Here is a 16,272-nt window from a genome sequence, read left to right as displayed (position 1 = left end):
GATCTGATTCTACACACAATTTCCTTTGCCACAAGGTAGAACAACATCACAACCTTGAGGAATTTGGGTGCTAGGAACTAAATCAGCAACTATTTTGCCTGAATTTGCCTTGCTTTGTTTGAAATTAGTAAAAGCCTTTGCATACACAGTCCTGTGTATGAAGCAAGACTCTGTAAGAACAGTAGAAGAAAGTTTTATACAGACAGATCTCCAGATGTGGTACAACTCTTGCATCAATACATCCCCAGTAGTAACACATCCTTGCAAAACATCTGTGATTTTAAAAAAGTCACGTTGTCTAATGAGTCAAAGACAGCTTCCTTGTAGCAAATTCAAGCAGCAAGTAAATGGCAGAAGGGACCACTTCTGTGGGTGACTGTAGGGTCTCACTGAAGCCTGAGATCACTGATCAGATGGCTGGTTATAATAAAAGGTTTCATAAGAGACAGCTAGATGGTGTACAATCCCTACAGACGGGTATGGAGAAGGATATGACACCCATAAGCAGCATGTCTTTGCTCACCATTGGCTAGAAGATAGCGTACGAGCTCTTCATGTCCACATAGGCAAGCATAATATCTGGCAATAACAAGAGAAAGAAAATTAAAGATACAATATGAAGAAAACTTCAGCGCTAGGTTTACACCACAGCATGCAGACCTCAGCACTGAGAGATCACTGACAAGCTTAAAAGATGTCTCCTCACAGAAGTATGAAATTGCTCCCAAATAGCACAGAAGTCTGACCCCTGCAACCTACTGAGCAGGATCTGTCCTAAGCAATGCTAAGCCTTGCTATCCTGCAAGGAGATCTCAAGGTCCCAGTCTTGGATCAGCATCTGTTGTTGCACTGCCAAATCTGCCTCTTTGCTTTAACGGATTTCATTTCACGAGCACTCAGCAATTATACTGCATTCTCAGAACGGTCAGTCTGCTACTGCACTATGGTAACGAGGGAACAGCACTCACAGCGGAGGTATAGCAAACGCACCTCAAAGTCCTGCTTAAGATATTTTTTTCCCTCTTTCCTCAATCTAAGCTTTTTAATGATTCTCTTCCATATGAGGATCTCAAATTGCCTGACAAACTAGCCTTGTAACCTGCAATGCAGCAGGCAAACATTAGTCCACCTTTATTTTGGGAAGATATTTCATATGCTAAATATATTGCAGATGTCTAAAGGCACTTTGGAATTCGCATGTGAGGAGATACAAAGCCCATACCATCTTCCTCAGTACTAGCATGGGGATTCTCCACTGCCTACCGCATGTTCCCAGCCACATCAGACAGTGATCCCACAGTAACTTTGCATTTCACCAAGCAAAGCCTCTACCTGAAAAGATATGCTAGAATGCCACAGAGTTTGAGAAAAAACAGTCCCATCAGGCCAAGAATAGACTGCTTAATTCAGGTAATCTGGTCACAAACGTTTCTGAGCACTTCTACAAGTCTCATTCAGATGGGAGGAGCAAGACATATCTAGCACAGCACCCACAGAGGAGAGAAGCAAAAATATGTGGCCAGAGCTCCCACAAAACAAATTTTGTAAGAATGCCGATGGAGAGAGGACAAAAGAACTCCAAAAGCCCTATCCTCCCACCCAGCCAGCACACGAGGTTGCAGGACTCACAGAGGGGTACTGTCCCATTTATCGCGGACATTAATTTCCACATCTCGCTGCTCAAGAAGGTATCTGGAAGAGAAGGGAGAGCAAAGTTATAACTTCCTGCAGTTGCTCAGTCAGCCACATTCTCCTCTCTAAAAAGATGCAACTTTGATTTTCGGATAGTAACTTCCAAAGACAGGTCAAAAACTTGCACGAGACTCGGGGAAGCAAGAGCTGAAGGGGTATCAGCTGAATGACCTGAAGAGCACGGTTCTGCCACATGGCTTGACAGCTCTCTCTTGCTGACTTCTAACAGCAATCATGAATGAAGCCTGAACGCTAACAGGAAGACCTTCACTTTCTCCAACAACATGCACAGTCCAGGCACTTAAAAATTAAGAGACCAAATTTACAAGGCTAAAGCTGGACTCCCATCCTGCTTGTGGCTTTTGTTGTCACAAGTAATAATATCAGTGTCTCTGTCCTTAATTCCTGTCACTTCCTCGCCCTGCACATTTAGACTGTATCAAATGCTGCCAAGCCTTCCTCTTTGGCACCTCTAGAAGCTGGCCTTTGCCTTGCACACAAATCTCCTATACAAGCTGGCTCTTGTTATAGCATGTCCTCAATTACTGCAACACAATTTCTCCTGACCCTGTGTAAAGGTTCCCCTAGCCTTGACAAAGATTCTCAAGTCATTTTTTCCTCATCTATCACATCATTCCCCTCTTTTACTCTCTCCATTTTTCTGGTCTCAAACTTTAGCTTCCTCTGCTAAATCCCTTCTAGATTCAAAATCCAAAGCAATTCAGCTCCTTTCTAATCAGCCTGCTTTGTCCATGTTGTCCGCTCTGCTTGGACAGCATTCCCAGATCAATCATTTCTCCACTCTCTCTTCTACGCTGCCCTCTTACAACACCTGCAAGGCCACCTGCAGGGCCTCTCTGGCCACAGTAATGATGCAATTTACTGCTTGCAGTAAACTCAAACACCTGCTGTAAACATCCTCCAAACTTTTTCCATCTGCCTATCTATCCTTAACTAGCAAGCACTTTGAAGCACAGATCTCGTTCTGTTTATTTGGAGAGATCCACACATCAGGAGCAAGAAAACTGAGCAAGACTGAGAAGCAAAAAGCAGTGTTGGGCTCAACCCTAGCATACACTCTCACTCACCACTGCAGACAAGAAAATGCTTTGACCCCAGGTCCGAATCATTTCGGCCAAACCATACTGCTTCGATACCAGCAAGGAGCTGAAATTTAGCAGCCTGCTACGCCTCAGAGACAGGACCACAGCCTCCAGGGCAAGGTGCTTAAGTATTTCCATGACAATTATTTTCCAGAGATCTAGTTTCCTACCGTTGCAGGTGTGACTCCCAGCAGCAGAGAGGGAGCTAGGGAAGAGAAGCGCTGTGCGCGCGGACACGAGCCGCGAGCATCCGCGAGCATCCGACCCCGCGGCCCGGATTTTACGGCAGCGGGTAAGACTCGAGGCGAGCCTGCGAACGCGAGGAGGGACACAGCGGAGCGCGCCCAGCTCCTCGGGGCAAAGCGTGTTTGCCTGTTCGCATTTATTATTATTATGAATTTTCCTTTTCACATCCCAGCTGTCTCCGGCCCCCGCTGGAGAGACCCAGCGCTGGCGGCCGCGGCAGGCGGCGGGGCCGAGCCCGGCCCCCGCCTCGGAGGCGCCTTCCCACCCGCGGGCCGGGCCGGGCCGGGCCGGGCCGGGCGGGCCCCGGCGGCGCCGCTCACCGCACGCGGCTCACGTCGCCCTTCTTGCAGCTGGTGAAGAGGTCGCTGGTGTCCATGGCCGGGGCAGGCCGCGGGGCGGCGGCGCCGCATTGACGCTGCCGGCTGGAGGGCGGCCGGGCCGGGCCGCGCCGGGCCGGGGGAAGGGGCCGGAGGGGCCGCGGCGGCGGGACGGAAGCGGCGGCGGATGTAAACACGGCGGGGAGCGGGGCGGGGAGCGGGGCGGGGAGCGGGGCGGGGAGCGGGGCGGGGAGCGGGGCGGGGAGCGGGGCGGGGAGCGGGGCGGGGCGGAGCGCGGCGGAGCGCGGCGCCCCCCGGCGGCGCGGAGGAGCGACGGAGCCTGGCGGGGCCCGGGGGGGGGGGGGGGGGGGGGCAGTTCTGGAGCGGGGGGGCTGTTCTGGAGCGGGGGGGTTCTGGAGCAGGAGCTGTTCTGAAACACGGGGGGGAACCTGGAGAGGGGGGGATATGGAGCACGGGGGGGCTGTTCTGGAGCAGGGGGGTCCTGGAGCGGGGGATGTTCTGGAGCGGGGGGGCTGTTCTGGAGCGGAGGGGTCCTGGAGCAGGGGCTGTTCTGGAGCACGGGGGGCTGTTCTGGAGCGGAGGGGTCCTGGAGCAGGGGCTGTTCTGGAGCACGGGGGGCTGTTCTGGAGCGGAGGGGTCCTGGAACAGGGGCTGTTCTGGAGTGGGGGGATCCTGGAGCAGGGGCTGTTCTGGAGCACGCAGCGGTTCTGGAGCACACGTGGTTGGGGGGTGCCTGAAGGGGCGTCGGGGGGGGGGGGTCTGTTCTAGAGCCCGGGGGGAGGCGGGCTCCTACGGAAAGCGGGGCCTGGCAGCCACGCTCGCTGCTGCGGCGTGGGCAGATAACCCACCGCTGAGGAAGCCCAAGTGACGCTCTGTAAGCAGATGCAGCGGCCACGAGTTCGGGCAGAGGCAAAGGACTCCGGCTCAAGTCAGTGCTCAGACACCGGGAGGTGCTTTTTATTGCAAAGACGACCAAGCCACGACCTCGTGGCTTCCAGGGCAGACACAAGAGTTTCTAGCTTTCTCCAGCAGCAGCCTCCAACAGGCTGTGCAGGAACAAGGGCAGCGAGACGGCGCGCTCCGCTCGCCGCCGGGCCGAGCCCCCAGGGCCCTCGCGGGGGCCGGTGCACGTGGCGTCTCTCTCGGTGGAGCCCCAGGTGCCTTGACCCCCCCGGTGAGGAGATGCTTCCTGCCACGCGACTGGCGAAACACGGACAAGCTGCTGCTCAGACTGGCGTCCTTTGCCCAGAGGGCTTCTCGAGGTGGGATCTTGAAGGACCTTCTCAACGTGACAGGCGCTTTGCAGAGCTTGGGTCACTCCTCAGCGTCTCCCTACCCTCTGTCGGCCACGGGGCAGCCGGGCAGATGCAGAGTCCTCGTGCGCGTTGGCTACTGCTCTACGTTGCGGGTCCCGTTTTAAACATCTGAGCGTCCCTGCCGGGGACGGCCACCCTGCTGACGCCGGCTGTGCCTTGGGCGAACACCGGCGCTCCCCAGGGCGCAGAGCTCCGCTCCGGAGAACCACCTTCATTCCTGGTCAGGCGCCCCTGACGTCTGGCCGTGCTCGCAGAGGGGCGACGTGGAGGAGAAAGCGGGGGGACGGGGCTGCGGCCCTGTGTCGCTGCCCGGGAACAGCTCATCTCGACGCTTTGCGGGTGGGGACGCGCTCACACGAGCCATCCCTTGAGCGAGCCCCCCGCGTGAATACAACAGGCGACTGTTCCAGGTAAATCACAGGAAAATAAATATCCATAGTTAAGGAGGAGGAAGAAAAGTCCCTTTTTTTTATTCTTTGTCTCTAACTCCCAGCAGCCACCAGGTGTCAGTGTGATCAAACATCTAGCAGATGGGACTACAACGAACTCTTAGTATGTGGGAAATAGTTTTCCAGGAATTACTGTCTTCTGTCTGCTCTGGTACCTGGCACACCGCTCTGAGAAGTCCAGCTTTTACAGTGTTTGTTAAAAACAAGTTTAACTACATTAAAGTGATAGAAAAGCTTCCTGATACAAATAACAATATCACATTTATTCTCCTCTTTAAAGCCTCCTCCCTGTGCGGAGCTGGAAACTGAACAACAGAGCCAGAGCGAAACCGGCTCCCAGGAGCCTGACTCTGCAGCACTTCCCAGCCCGCAGGTACCGAGAGGTGACCCGTCCGCAAGGTTTGCAGGATAGGGACAACAGTGCAACTGACTTAACAAGATCAGCCTAGTGCAAAAAATAATACAAAGAAGAACAAATGGAAAAGATATAAAAAGTATCTCCATATTAAAAACGAAATGCTCTTAACCAGTAGATTTCTGGAGCTAAACTGAGACTATACAGCCAAGCGTACCATGTCTGAGACATCAGAAAATTATTCTCAGCTTAGTGACAGTCACCCTTGGACACTTTCAAGATACCCTGGAGCACTTCAGCTTCAGAAGAAACCACTACAGCCTCTGGAATACAATCAGGCCCGAGTAAGCCAGATCAGCAGAGCTTGCTAGCTGACAGCTTCAAGGGTCAGCACTGCTTTTCAAGGAGCCTGGACAGCCACCTTGGCCTATTTAAAGTTTGAAGATTTTAGACAAGATTAGAAGGTGCTAAGCCCGACAGCAACACAAGACCCATTACTTTATCAGCACCTTGTTTTTTCTCTGAATTTACAGTAAAGTGGAGAGAAAATAGGGCAGCAAATCAGCTCTTAGCAATGAAGTACACCAAGGAAGTGTTCTGTGGGTGAACTTAATTCACATTTGATTGGTGCCTTTACCTTTTAAATAGCCACCAAGTATTAAAAGTGTATTTAATGAGGATTATTGGACTTATAAACATTTATATGGTGAAACTGCCTAAAGGCCACAGCCATGCCAGGCCTTGTTATGCTAAGTGCTACACAAACTCAAAATTTAACTCCATGCTTTAAATCACTCACCATGTCATAACAGCAACTTACATTTAATCCTGTGAGCCCCAAAGCACCATCAACACAGCTCCTGAAATTGTGCAGGTTCACTGCACAGATCAAATTGGGCAGAGTGCTGCCAGCGAAGGGCATTCGAAGCAGGGCTGCATGTGGCTGCTCATGCCCATGGAGCATCCCCCAAGCCAGCCACCCACTGTCAACTGTTGAGGCAGGAGAGGGAGCTCCTCCAGGCAACTCTGCAACTCTACCAAACAGATAAAACAAAAACAAACAAACAAACAAAAAAAAAAGAGGAGGAACACCATCTCCTATATAATGCAGGGAAAGGTATGGAGGCAGAACAGACACACGCAAAATTGGAATCTGGATAGAAAAGGAAAGGCTATCACCTTTCTTGAATCCATAATAGACTGATATCAACATGGTCCTACATCAAAGTAATCTGCGGTTCAGTCTGTATGCAAAGCGCTATGCAAAAATGAAACTACAGACTCTTTATGTATCTTGACTTTAGGCACTCACATCAGGGATGAGCATGCTAAAAATATCTGTACATACAGGGATAGATTTATAGGTTAAGCATCAGGCCATATATCTGGGGTCCTTCTGTACAAAGGTTCCTTTAAAGACCAAACATGAAGCTGCATCTTGCAGAAAGCAAGCAAGCAGCTAATCATAAATGGAAGGGAATACTCTTGCCTTTGACCTAAGCAAGTCCCTCAATCTCTCAGTGACAGAAGAATCAAATGTTCTGGGATTTCAAGTTTGAAAGTAGTTCTGAGTCTCAATTTACGCAGGGCTCAGAGAACAATTATGTATGTTCACATGCCTTTTATCACACATCTTCAGGGAGTTGGGGCCTGAAAGTTGCCTGAGGCATGGCTGGGAAATAGGCATTGGGGAACTCTTAGATCTGATCCTGATCTCACCTAAACCATTTTTTATGCTTGTTTAAACGCAGTGATTTTAAAGATGTTACCCCTGATTTACACCAATGTGACATTAAACACTTCCGCCTAAGGCAGGTTCCTGAAAAGAAAATAACAAGGACCATAAAACTGTTTCTGAATTTTTGCTTTTTTTCCTGTTTAGAAGTTTTATATAGGCTGTACATTCACCTCAAAAGATTAACTGAAATCAAACTACCCTGGAAAATGGAATAAGAGTGGAAAAGGCCTGCCAACCTAAGACTAAGACTTAGATAAGGGATACCTTGCTGCTGATTTCACAGGCTGTTAGGTGAAAGAGGCAGGTAAAAGTTCTTTTTGAGCAACTCTCCAGCCTAAAGCAGATTTCCAGCTAAGATGCTGCACCATGGCACCAAATTCTCTGTAGCCAGCCAAGCAGACCAAGACAGGTTAAAGTGCTCAAACGCTGCAAGCTCAACTGGGAGCTGTGGAACTGGAACAGGGGTTCAGGCTGTTGGGGGTAAGAAGGGAAAGAGATCACATGGGGATGTTTTCCCCAGATGTAAACATCAGCCCATTCAGTTGGCAGCTAATGCTAGAGCACTAGAAAATCTCTCTGCACACTCTCTGCCCAGGAGATCAGCTGAGTCTTGGCTCCCCATATCCAGAATGAGATACAGGTTTTACTGCACCTGCTCATGATCTCAGCTCTGCAACTATAAATCCAGATGCCAGCAAAGTCAGAGTCTGGCTGCTATAACCCAAGCTGGACTCCAAGTGAATCTACTCCCCAAAGCCAGATTCCTTGTGGCATACAGCCTCACCGCCTTGTTTCTCAAGCCCAGCCACTCTCAGCCACTACCAGAGAGCTACAGTAAGTGCATTTAAAGGTGATGAAAGCATTGGTGCTACTGATAAGAACACACACACGGAGTCCTACAAACCCACCCCTCCTACTTCCCTCTTCAGTGATCCTTCAGGCTCCAAGCCTTTCATGTGGGCTCAGGACTTCCAGCAGGAAAACATGCCCAAGACTTGACCTGTCCCAAGCCTTTAAGAAGTTCCTGAGCAGCCACCCTGATCCCATGGTCCATCAGTCAAAATGGTAGAGAGACAAATGTATTTAAAGGGGTGGTGTTCTCTTTGCCTTTTTTTTTTTTTTTTTTTTTTTTTTTTTTTAAAGATGCGTGTCTTCCTCAAACACATCTACATCCTCGTTCGCCTGCTTATTGATCAGGACATCCCAGCTGTCGGGGCCATTGATGGTATTTCCACCATTCACGCTCGGCTTCTTCTCTTGCATTTCTGACTGGCTGTCGCTAGCCACATCCAAGGTGGGGTTGTCATGGCAGCCATTCTCAACAAAGCGCAGCTCCTCACCATGCGACTGCAGAGGAAGGAGAGGAACACAAAGGAGACAAAGCGGGACAGGTCCTGAGGCAGCTGAGAAGCACAGTCAGACCAGGCTATAAGGGCCACTGGGGACTTTGCAGGGTCAGTGGGAAAAGGAACATTTACTCCTGGCCAAGCCTTCATGGTGGAAATGAGCTGTCCTGAGCACAGCAAGAACCATAGGGTTGCATCTCCCTTATGCCTCAAGGGCTGCATTGCTGCTCCAGCATTGTACCCAGCAACATCCAGAAGGTGGACCAGGAAAAATGATCTCCCTCTTAACTCTCCAGTCCCCTCCAACCCAAAGGTTTCCCCACCCACCCTCAGCTCACCATGTTCTTCATCTTGGGCAGGCGTCTCTGCCAGCAGTTGTATATGAGCCCCAAAACAATGATGATGGCACAGATGGAGCCAATGATCACCAATACCACGAAGAGTTTCCCATAATCACTGCGTGTCTGGTTAGGGTGCGACTGACAACTTGTGGTGGTTGAGTAGTTCTGGATGCCAATCTAGAAGGAAAAGTACATTAAAACCACTAGCTTGCAATCATGAACGGGATAGGAACCTGTTTGGACTTTTGAGGTTCAAGCACAGGTTCCTCACCATTGACAGAGGAACTAAAATCCAGGACTAGGAAGCAGGTTTTACATTGTCTTACATGACTGGAAGGCACATGACTAAATTAATTCCATCTTCCACAAGACCTGACATATCAGCAAATGACAGCGGGCACAATTTCACCGTGCAAAAGGATCACACCAATGTTCAAGGCAGAGATGCTTTTGTGGGAGAAACTGACCCAGGCTAAGAGCTCCCAAACCAAACTACAAATCACTGATAGGTGCTGAAGTTTTGGTGACTGAGACAGAGAACAAAAGCATAATTAACAGGTTTCCAATAAGACTCTAGTCCTAGGAGGGCACAGTGGTCCATCCAAAGTCTTCAGTGTGCACAGCTCTCTGTTGCTCCAAAAAGCTGGGGAATGGCCAGCTGGGGAATGGGGTGTCAGCAAACAAAGCTGAAAATTGCACCCAGTGACTTGGTAGATTTTAAACAGGTTATGTATCAATTCAACAGTAAGTATGACAGTGTAAGAGAATATCCGCCCTCTTCCTTCTAAGCTCGTGCTAGCACAAGGTCAATGCAATGAGCCGTGTTTCATTATTGATAGGACTGGAGAGTCAGAGGTAGGTGGCAAGGCTCTTGGGTAGGATCCATGTTAATGTAGGTTCACTGCTGCACAAAGAAGTCAAACCTTGCACCAGCATGAATCCTTCTATCTGGACAGTTCTAGTTGCTGATATTTCAGTCATACAATTTCTACACAGTTCGCTCTTAGCACTTTCTCTGGTGTAAGCCAATCAATACCACACTGAGCAGTTAATTTGCTTTGTCTAACTGCACCAGTTTGTTACATCAGGGGGAAAACCTGAGAGCAAACAGACAGAAAGGCAGTGGCCCTATTCTGCTGCTATTTACCCTGCTAAAGTCATCAGAATTACTCCAGCAGTGTAAGGAAGAGCAGAATCAGGCTGTCAATGTCTCCATGTCCAGTTGGCCTACGGGGCAAGCTCAGAGACCACAGCACTAATTTGCCCATGATTCTGTCCTCTTCCAAGCTGTCCAGGGTTACAGGGAAATATGTGAGGACTAGAGGCAGCTGGTAGACGAATCTGGCATCGATTGCTTCAGGAGAGCACTCCGAAGGAGTGAAACCTGAGGTCGCAGGGGAAAGGTGCGTGAATGTGTCCTGTCTACTACAAGCACCTCTTCCAGCCCCTTCTGCAAAGGCTGAGTGACTGGAAGCAGCCTGCCAGCGTGTTTAAATCAGCTGTAGGGTGAGCAGGGCTGATCTGAAATGGTGTAGAAGGGAAGAGACCAAAGGTCCCAACAAAATGAGCATGTAAAATGCAGCTTCAAAACCAAGCCAGAAAAGCAGAGAAGGAACAACGCACAGTTGCTCTCTTACTGGGAGCTGACATTTGATGATTCTGCAATTAGCAAAGAGGGGAGAAGGGAGTTTGCAAAAACACCTGACTCATCTATTCACCTGTTGTGGGTTCAGCACTCAGTTAGACTGAGATATGGCCCCAATTTTCCAGGTGCTTATTTTAATTTCATAGCCAACCTGAAAGGATGGATGCAGGCAAAGGCTCTTACCTCAGCTAAGCTCCTCTTAACATCCCCCAGTGCCATGAGAACATCTTTTGTAGGGATGATACCTGGAGAGAAGGAAAGGGAGAGATCAGTGCTGCTCTCTCAGCTCAGGCTAGCCTGGTTAGAAGCACTCATCACTGTGAAATTCACAGCATGACAGAGGCAGGGGAGTACCCATGGATTTTTGTTACTTAGTACATTATGTTGTAAGGCTGAAAAAATGCAAGAATCATAACCGAGGATATCTCAAAATGTTCTTAAAAAGGGAAAAGAAACAGGCATGAATTGATGCTAGGGCACCCAGGTACCATTCTTGCAGTCACGGGAGCTTTCAGGATCTGTCTGCTCTGGGAGCAGCAACAGCTAAAAAGTCATGGAGGCAGGTGCCCTGCCCAGCGCATTTTGATCCTGAGCTGTAGCACTCAGGATGCTCCCACAGAGCTTCAGGCTCACCTACTGCATCCTTTAGCAGGTGTGTTGTGCTCTGCTGGCAGCCCTAGCACAGCAATGTGCCTGGCACATCAGCAGAGGCTGCAGGAGATGTGCTGTGACAGCTTGGCTCTCAGCAAGACAGCGCTGCAGCCCACACTAAGCATCACACCCAGGACCCTCTTTTTCCCTAACAGCTCTCAGGATGCTCTCTAAGCCAGGACAGCCTGGCCACACAGCAAGGATTTAAAAGCTGAAGCCCATTTCTCCTTCCCTTCTCTTAGCCCAGCAATAGAAAGAGAAACTGAACAAAAGCATGATTCTTCAGAGCAGAAAATACTTCAGTTCTCAAGGTTTCTAAACTCACAGAAATCTCCCAGCTTAGCCATGCTCCTGGAGCAGACCTGTCTTTCTTCTCTAGGAAGGACATTCCCTCTTGTGACATGTAGGCTTTACATTAGAAACCCAAATGACCACAAAAGCCTTTTCATTGGTATGTGGTCTGGCCCAAGGGGTTGGGACTGATTCAATTTACAGCACAGATAGAACAAACACACTCAAATGTTAGCTCCATTTTCCTACCCCTGCAAGCCACTTCAGAATACCACTTTTTTTATTTTTTTTTTTTTTAATATAGGCCATAACATCAACATAAGAGGCCTCCAGCACTAAGCAGGCAGCAGAAGCAGAGAAAAAGCACTCTCGGTACCAGAATGGGATAAAGAGATAACAAAACGTTCCACCCTGGCCCACCTTTCATTGGCAGCTTCTATTTCTTTGGGGAGGCACTATAAGGCCTGATCCAGTCTGGATGAGAGTTAAGAAGCGGTAAGTTAAGGAGTGAACTATGAGCAGACTTTCACATGCTGCTGCAGCAAGGGCCTGTCCACAGAGAGCACAGAAACATGGGGAGAAAACTGAGGGATGCTTGTCTCAAAGCTACCCAGAGAAGGAATAAAGCAGGAGGTAGAGCAGAGAAGCTGGAGCTTGGTGCAAACTGCAGAGGTGCAACAGGAGGGAGATGAGAAGAACAAAAGGATTGTGTCCTCGATGCCCCTCCATCCTTTAAGTCCAGTTAACACTGTGAACAAGAAACACTGAAACAGACTGGAGAGCAAAAGCTCTTTCCAACACAACCAAGCATCTCCACTGCAAGACCCCTAAAGATAGGGTCTCCCCCACCCTCCACGCCACGCATCACTAGAAAACTCCTTCTCCCAGCACCTACCCTGCTCCCCTGCCAGTGTCATTAGCAAGTGCTTGTCGTTCTCATTAGGTTTGCTCAGGAAGATCAGCCAGCGGTCCTGCAGTCTGTCCGTCTGTCTGGAGAAGGCATCCTCCACCAGTGCCAGCAGCTGGGGACCCCTCTCCAGCCGAAACTCCTCCTGCCATGGGAAAAGGACCTCAGTGACTGCATGATGGCAATGCAGCACAATGGGATGCTGGTGCAACTGTGTGCCCAAGACCCACTAACCAGCATCACCTGCATTCAGGTGTGCCCAAACCCAGCATAACACCCCCTGCACATCCCCAGTCTCGTAGGCCAGACTCATACAGCTCTCCCAACACACCAACCCTCCTCTTGCATGCCTACAGCCATGCACCCCACAGCCCCCAGGACACAGGGACCCTTGTTATTTTGCAAGGCAGGAAGGAAGAAGCAGCCAGGTTTTCCCCAGCTCAGCCAGGCTTTTCCCAGGCACTGGGTCAGGAGGCCCAGCTCTGCCTGACACGCTCCAGCCATCCCCTGGCAGGCTCCTTTGCTGCTTTCCCATTCCTGCCTTTCTATTCTTATCTCTGGTTGCCATGCCAACCTGAAGGCCACAGAGATGATTAATAAAACGGAGCACTCTTGTTGCCATGGCAATTTGAAGCGCTCAGGGCAGGCACAGACCTGAGCCGAAAGCAGCCCAATTGGAAACGACACTGATGACTGGGGCCCGAATCACCAGGGTCTGCCAGTGCCTCCCCTCATCACGTTACGGGTTTTGGCAGCAGCAATGTGCAGGCGGAGGCAGGAGGAGCTGTGCTAGGACTCAGCACACTGCTGCGCGCCTGCGACTCCTGCTCGCGGCTCACTGCCAGGCAGGCTGGGGCCCCACTGCCAGCTGTGGCTCCATTTTGGGAGAGGTGGAGGAAGGGGGAGCAGAGACAGAAGGGAGATGCCTCTAGTGACGAGGAAGCAGAGGTTACAGAACGCTGATGAATTCTCCTTGGGGAGAGGAGGGAGCTGTGACCTGTGACGGCATCTGAACACATGAGCGCACCAAGGTGGAGGTCACCTCTCGATGCGATGCTGGGTACCGCTCTCAGGTCAGACCCTGCAGTTCTCACTCAGGCAAAATTCCCAGGTAAAGTGAGTGGGAGATTTGCCCAGAGACAGACTGAAATGACTGCCTTGGCCAGAGCCCAGTAAGGAAGATAAAAGGGCTGCCAGCTTAACCCAGCAACACAGACATCACCCCTGCGAGTAAAAACCAGATGCTCTGAAGAACACTAAAGCTCAGGGCACACCTCTCTGCAAGGGGCTCAGCACCCTCATCATCCCTCAGCTTTTCAGTGGGATCAGAGCTTCAAAATGTAGGAAATATTTGAGAAATATCCATTCATCCTAATTTAAACTACAGTGCTGGCAATGCAGACTTTCCCTTGAAGCCCCAGAAATCCAAACAACAAAGGTCCAGGACATAAACTAGAGAGCAAAAGGGGCAGACGGGGTAGCCGAGCTGCCCAAACAGAACAAATTACCCTGCTAGGAAACAAACTACATCAACAGAGATGGAAAGGAAAAGAGCTTGATTTTAGCTTCAGTCACGCAAAGTGATAACAGGAGGCAGGGAATGGAAGCAATGTTCATTTTAAATATGTATGTTGACAAGCGTCTCTTTGAATAAAGGAGAGGACAGCACAAATCACTCGTTTGGAAATATGTTTTGAAACATGAAATCAAGTAGAAAAATAGTTCGGTCCTGCCTATCCTAGGGTACTGTCTTCTTTCAGCAAGGCACAATTGAGGATTCAACAGCAAAGACACAATTTTGTGCATTTCTGCTTTTCAGCTCTTGCCATTTCAGTGATTTAAAACATGGAAAGTGCAGATGGGAGGGAAAGTGCACAGGAAGGGAGCTACTATGTACTACAAAATTAACAAGCATTTAAACTGCAGAAATAGGAGAAACAGTGATGATGACTAGGACGTGGAGGAAACAGTGCAGTAGCATTCAGGTTTTCAAGGACTCATTTTCTGAGTTGCAACTGTAAATTGCAACAGAAATACTTAAAACTCCCCAAAGGGCAAACTGGTCTGCTTAAAGTCAGAAGACTAATGGAAAGAGATGGACTTTTTCACCTCTCTTTAAGGTAGGTTGGCACACTTTATTGCGTACAGTAATTTCCTTGCCCCGAAATATTCCCCCCATCTGCCCCCCCAAAAAACCCCAAACACTAGCGGACATAGGTCAGTGTCAACGAGCCACCCTGCAGTAACAAAACCAGCCTGCCCACCCTGGTGCGGGAGCTGTAACAAGCAAGAGAGCAAACACATGAGGACAGAACAGGGTTCCCTGATGCAACATTTCAGTCGCAGACTGCTAGGCTTATAATCATTTCGTAGAAATATGAAGGGCACCTTGACCCTATGCCTTTCACAACTGGTTTTAAAGTGCCTGGTAAAAGGCCCAGCAGAGGTGGATGAGCCCTTTTACCAGAGATACACAAGGGGCTTTGGGCTCATGAATTAACTGCAGCTTTATGGGGATGGACGGACACGCATTGGATTAGCAGAGCATGTCTGGTTAACAGACCCAGATAACACAGAAGGTAACAGGGTAGGGAGAAGAGGCACTTAAGGAAGATTTAGTGACAGCTGCTTGACACTGAACCATTCACAGTGCAAATGGGGCATCTTTATTCCCCTGAGCCATGAAAGGAAAGTGAATATAACCTGAAAGGAGAGGAAGGAGAAGAGAAATGAAAGAGATAGAAGGTCCCACCTCAGTCCTGCCATGTTCCCTTTGAGAAACAGGTGCAATTTTAAATGTTCCTGTGTCTCATGACAATCCAGGAAAGACTGGTACAGACAAAACCCAATCTGAACTACGACTGACGTGCACTAGGCTGAGCAAAATCCTCTCTTTCCCTATTTGGGGAATGAGAATATTTCTGTCCTATCCCCCTTCTCTCCACAAGCTCTACAGGGACGTCAAGATTTAGTGCTAATTTTTTTTTCTGTGAAAGCACACAGCAAGAGCCATGCCTGCCTCAGCATTTTTAAGTGCTATTCCTCTCACGCCATCAACTCTCTTTGGACTGACTTACACAGTCGATGTTATCCGACATATTCAGGATGATGTAGTTTTTCCCTGCAAGGTTGCTCCAGTCTTTGCAGATTACCTTGAAAGACAAGACATAAAGACAGTTGAGTTTGGGCAGTGAATGCAGCTGTCCTGCTGAACTCACAGGGTACGCAAGGGAGCAGAACAAGGAAAGGGGCTGCACTGTACCCCCTGGAGGTGCTTCTCAAAGGAAGTAACCGTCCTCTAACTCTTTGAACTCAGGGGGATTCACCTTTCCATCTGTAAGCTAAGACAAGTTCTTTTCATTTCAGTGCTAGAATATAGGCAGGGACAAGGTTACTGTGCCAGCATGCCACAGCTCAGCTTACCTTCTACCTACATCTAAAAGGACTCAGGTACTCATTGAAAAGCTCTCTCTAGCCTAAAGCCTTATTTTATATGTAACTAAGGTTTAACACAGCAGAAAACCTGAACAGGAGCCTCTGTGGTCCTTATACAAACTGGTCAGATAGGGCAGCATTTTGCAGGCAAGACCGGACATACAAAGGGACTAAGTCACTTCCTCAGAGTCCCAAGTACTTTGGGTAGAAAGCAAAACAAAAAACCTTCCCCAGTACTTTCTCATCAGCCAGCTCCTCCTACCTATCAACCACCTGCCAGTTTGCCAGATTCGTTCACCTTGCACCTCCTCACCCACCAGTTCTCCCAACCTAACAGCCTCCTAGATTGCCATACCCTGCTCCACCTGCTCTGCATCTAGCCCTTGCAGCTAACAGCAGCAGTAGCAGCAAAAATAGCA

General features: G+C 49.5%; 2 protein-coding genes across 2 annotated transcripts in view; both read right to left on the bottom strand.

Annotated features, from left to right (window-relative positions):
- The window catches only part of ABTB1 (ankyrin repeat and BTB domain containing 1), a 30,009-nt gene extending 26,524 nt beyond the window's left edge, over nt 1-3,485 (bottom strand). The window contains exons 1-3 of the mRNA XM_062585590.1: nt 3,362-3,485; nt 1,630-1,692; nt 524-579 (exon numbers count right to left, since the gene is read on the bottom strand). Coding sequence (XP_062441574.1) covers nt 524-579; nt 1,630-1,692; nt 3,362-3,417 — 175 coding nt within the window. The 5' untranslated portion in view covers nt 3,418-3,485. The remainder of the gene's footprint in view (nt 1-523; nt 580-1,629; nt 1,693-3,361) is intronic.
- An 823-nt stretch (nt 3,486-4,308) lies between these two features.
- PODXL2 (podocalyxin like 2) overlaps nt 4,309-16,272 on the bottom strand; it is a 33,073-nt gene continuing 21,109 nt past the window's right edge. Inside the window, exons 4-8 of the mRNA XM_062585714.1 lie at nt 15,496-15,570; nt 12,407-12,563; nt 10,753-10,814; nt 8,922-9,101; nt 4,309-8,584 (exon numbers count right to left, since the gene is read on the bottom strand). Coding sequence (XP_062441698.1) covers nt 8,375-8,584; nt 8,922-9,101; nt 10,753-10,814; nt 12,407-12,563; nt 15,496-15,570 — 684 coding nt within the window. The 3' untranslated portion in view covers nt 4,309-8,374. The remainder of the gene's footprint in view (nt 8,585-8,921; nt 9,102-10,752; nt 10,815-12,406; nt 12,564-15,495; nt 15,571-16,272) is intronic.

The sequence above is a fragment of the Rhea pennata genome, chromosome 12, assembly GCF_028389875.1.
Source record: "Rhea pennata isolate bPtePen1 chromosome 12, bPtePen1.pri, whole genome shotgun sequence".
In the NCBI taxonomy this organism is placed as follows: Eukaryota; Metazoa; Chordata; class Aves; order Rheiformes; family Rheidae; genus Rhea; species Rhea pennata.
This window is presented reverse-complemented; position numbering and strand designations above follow the sequence as displayed.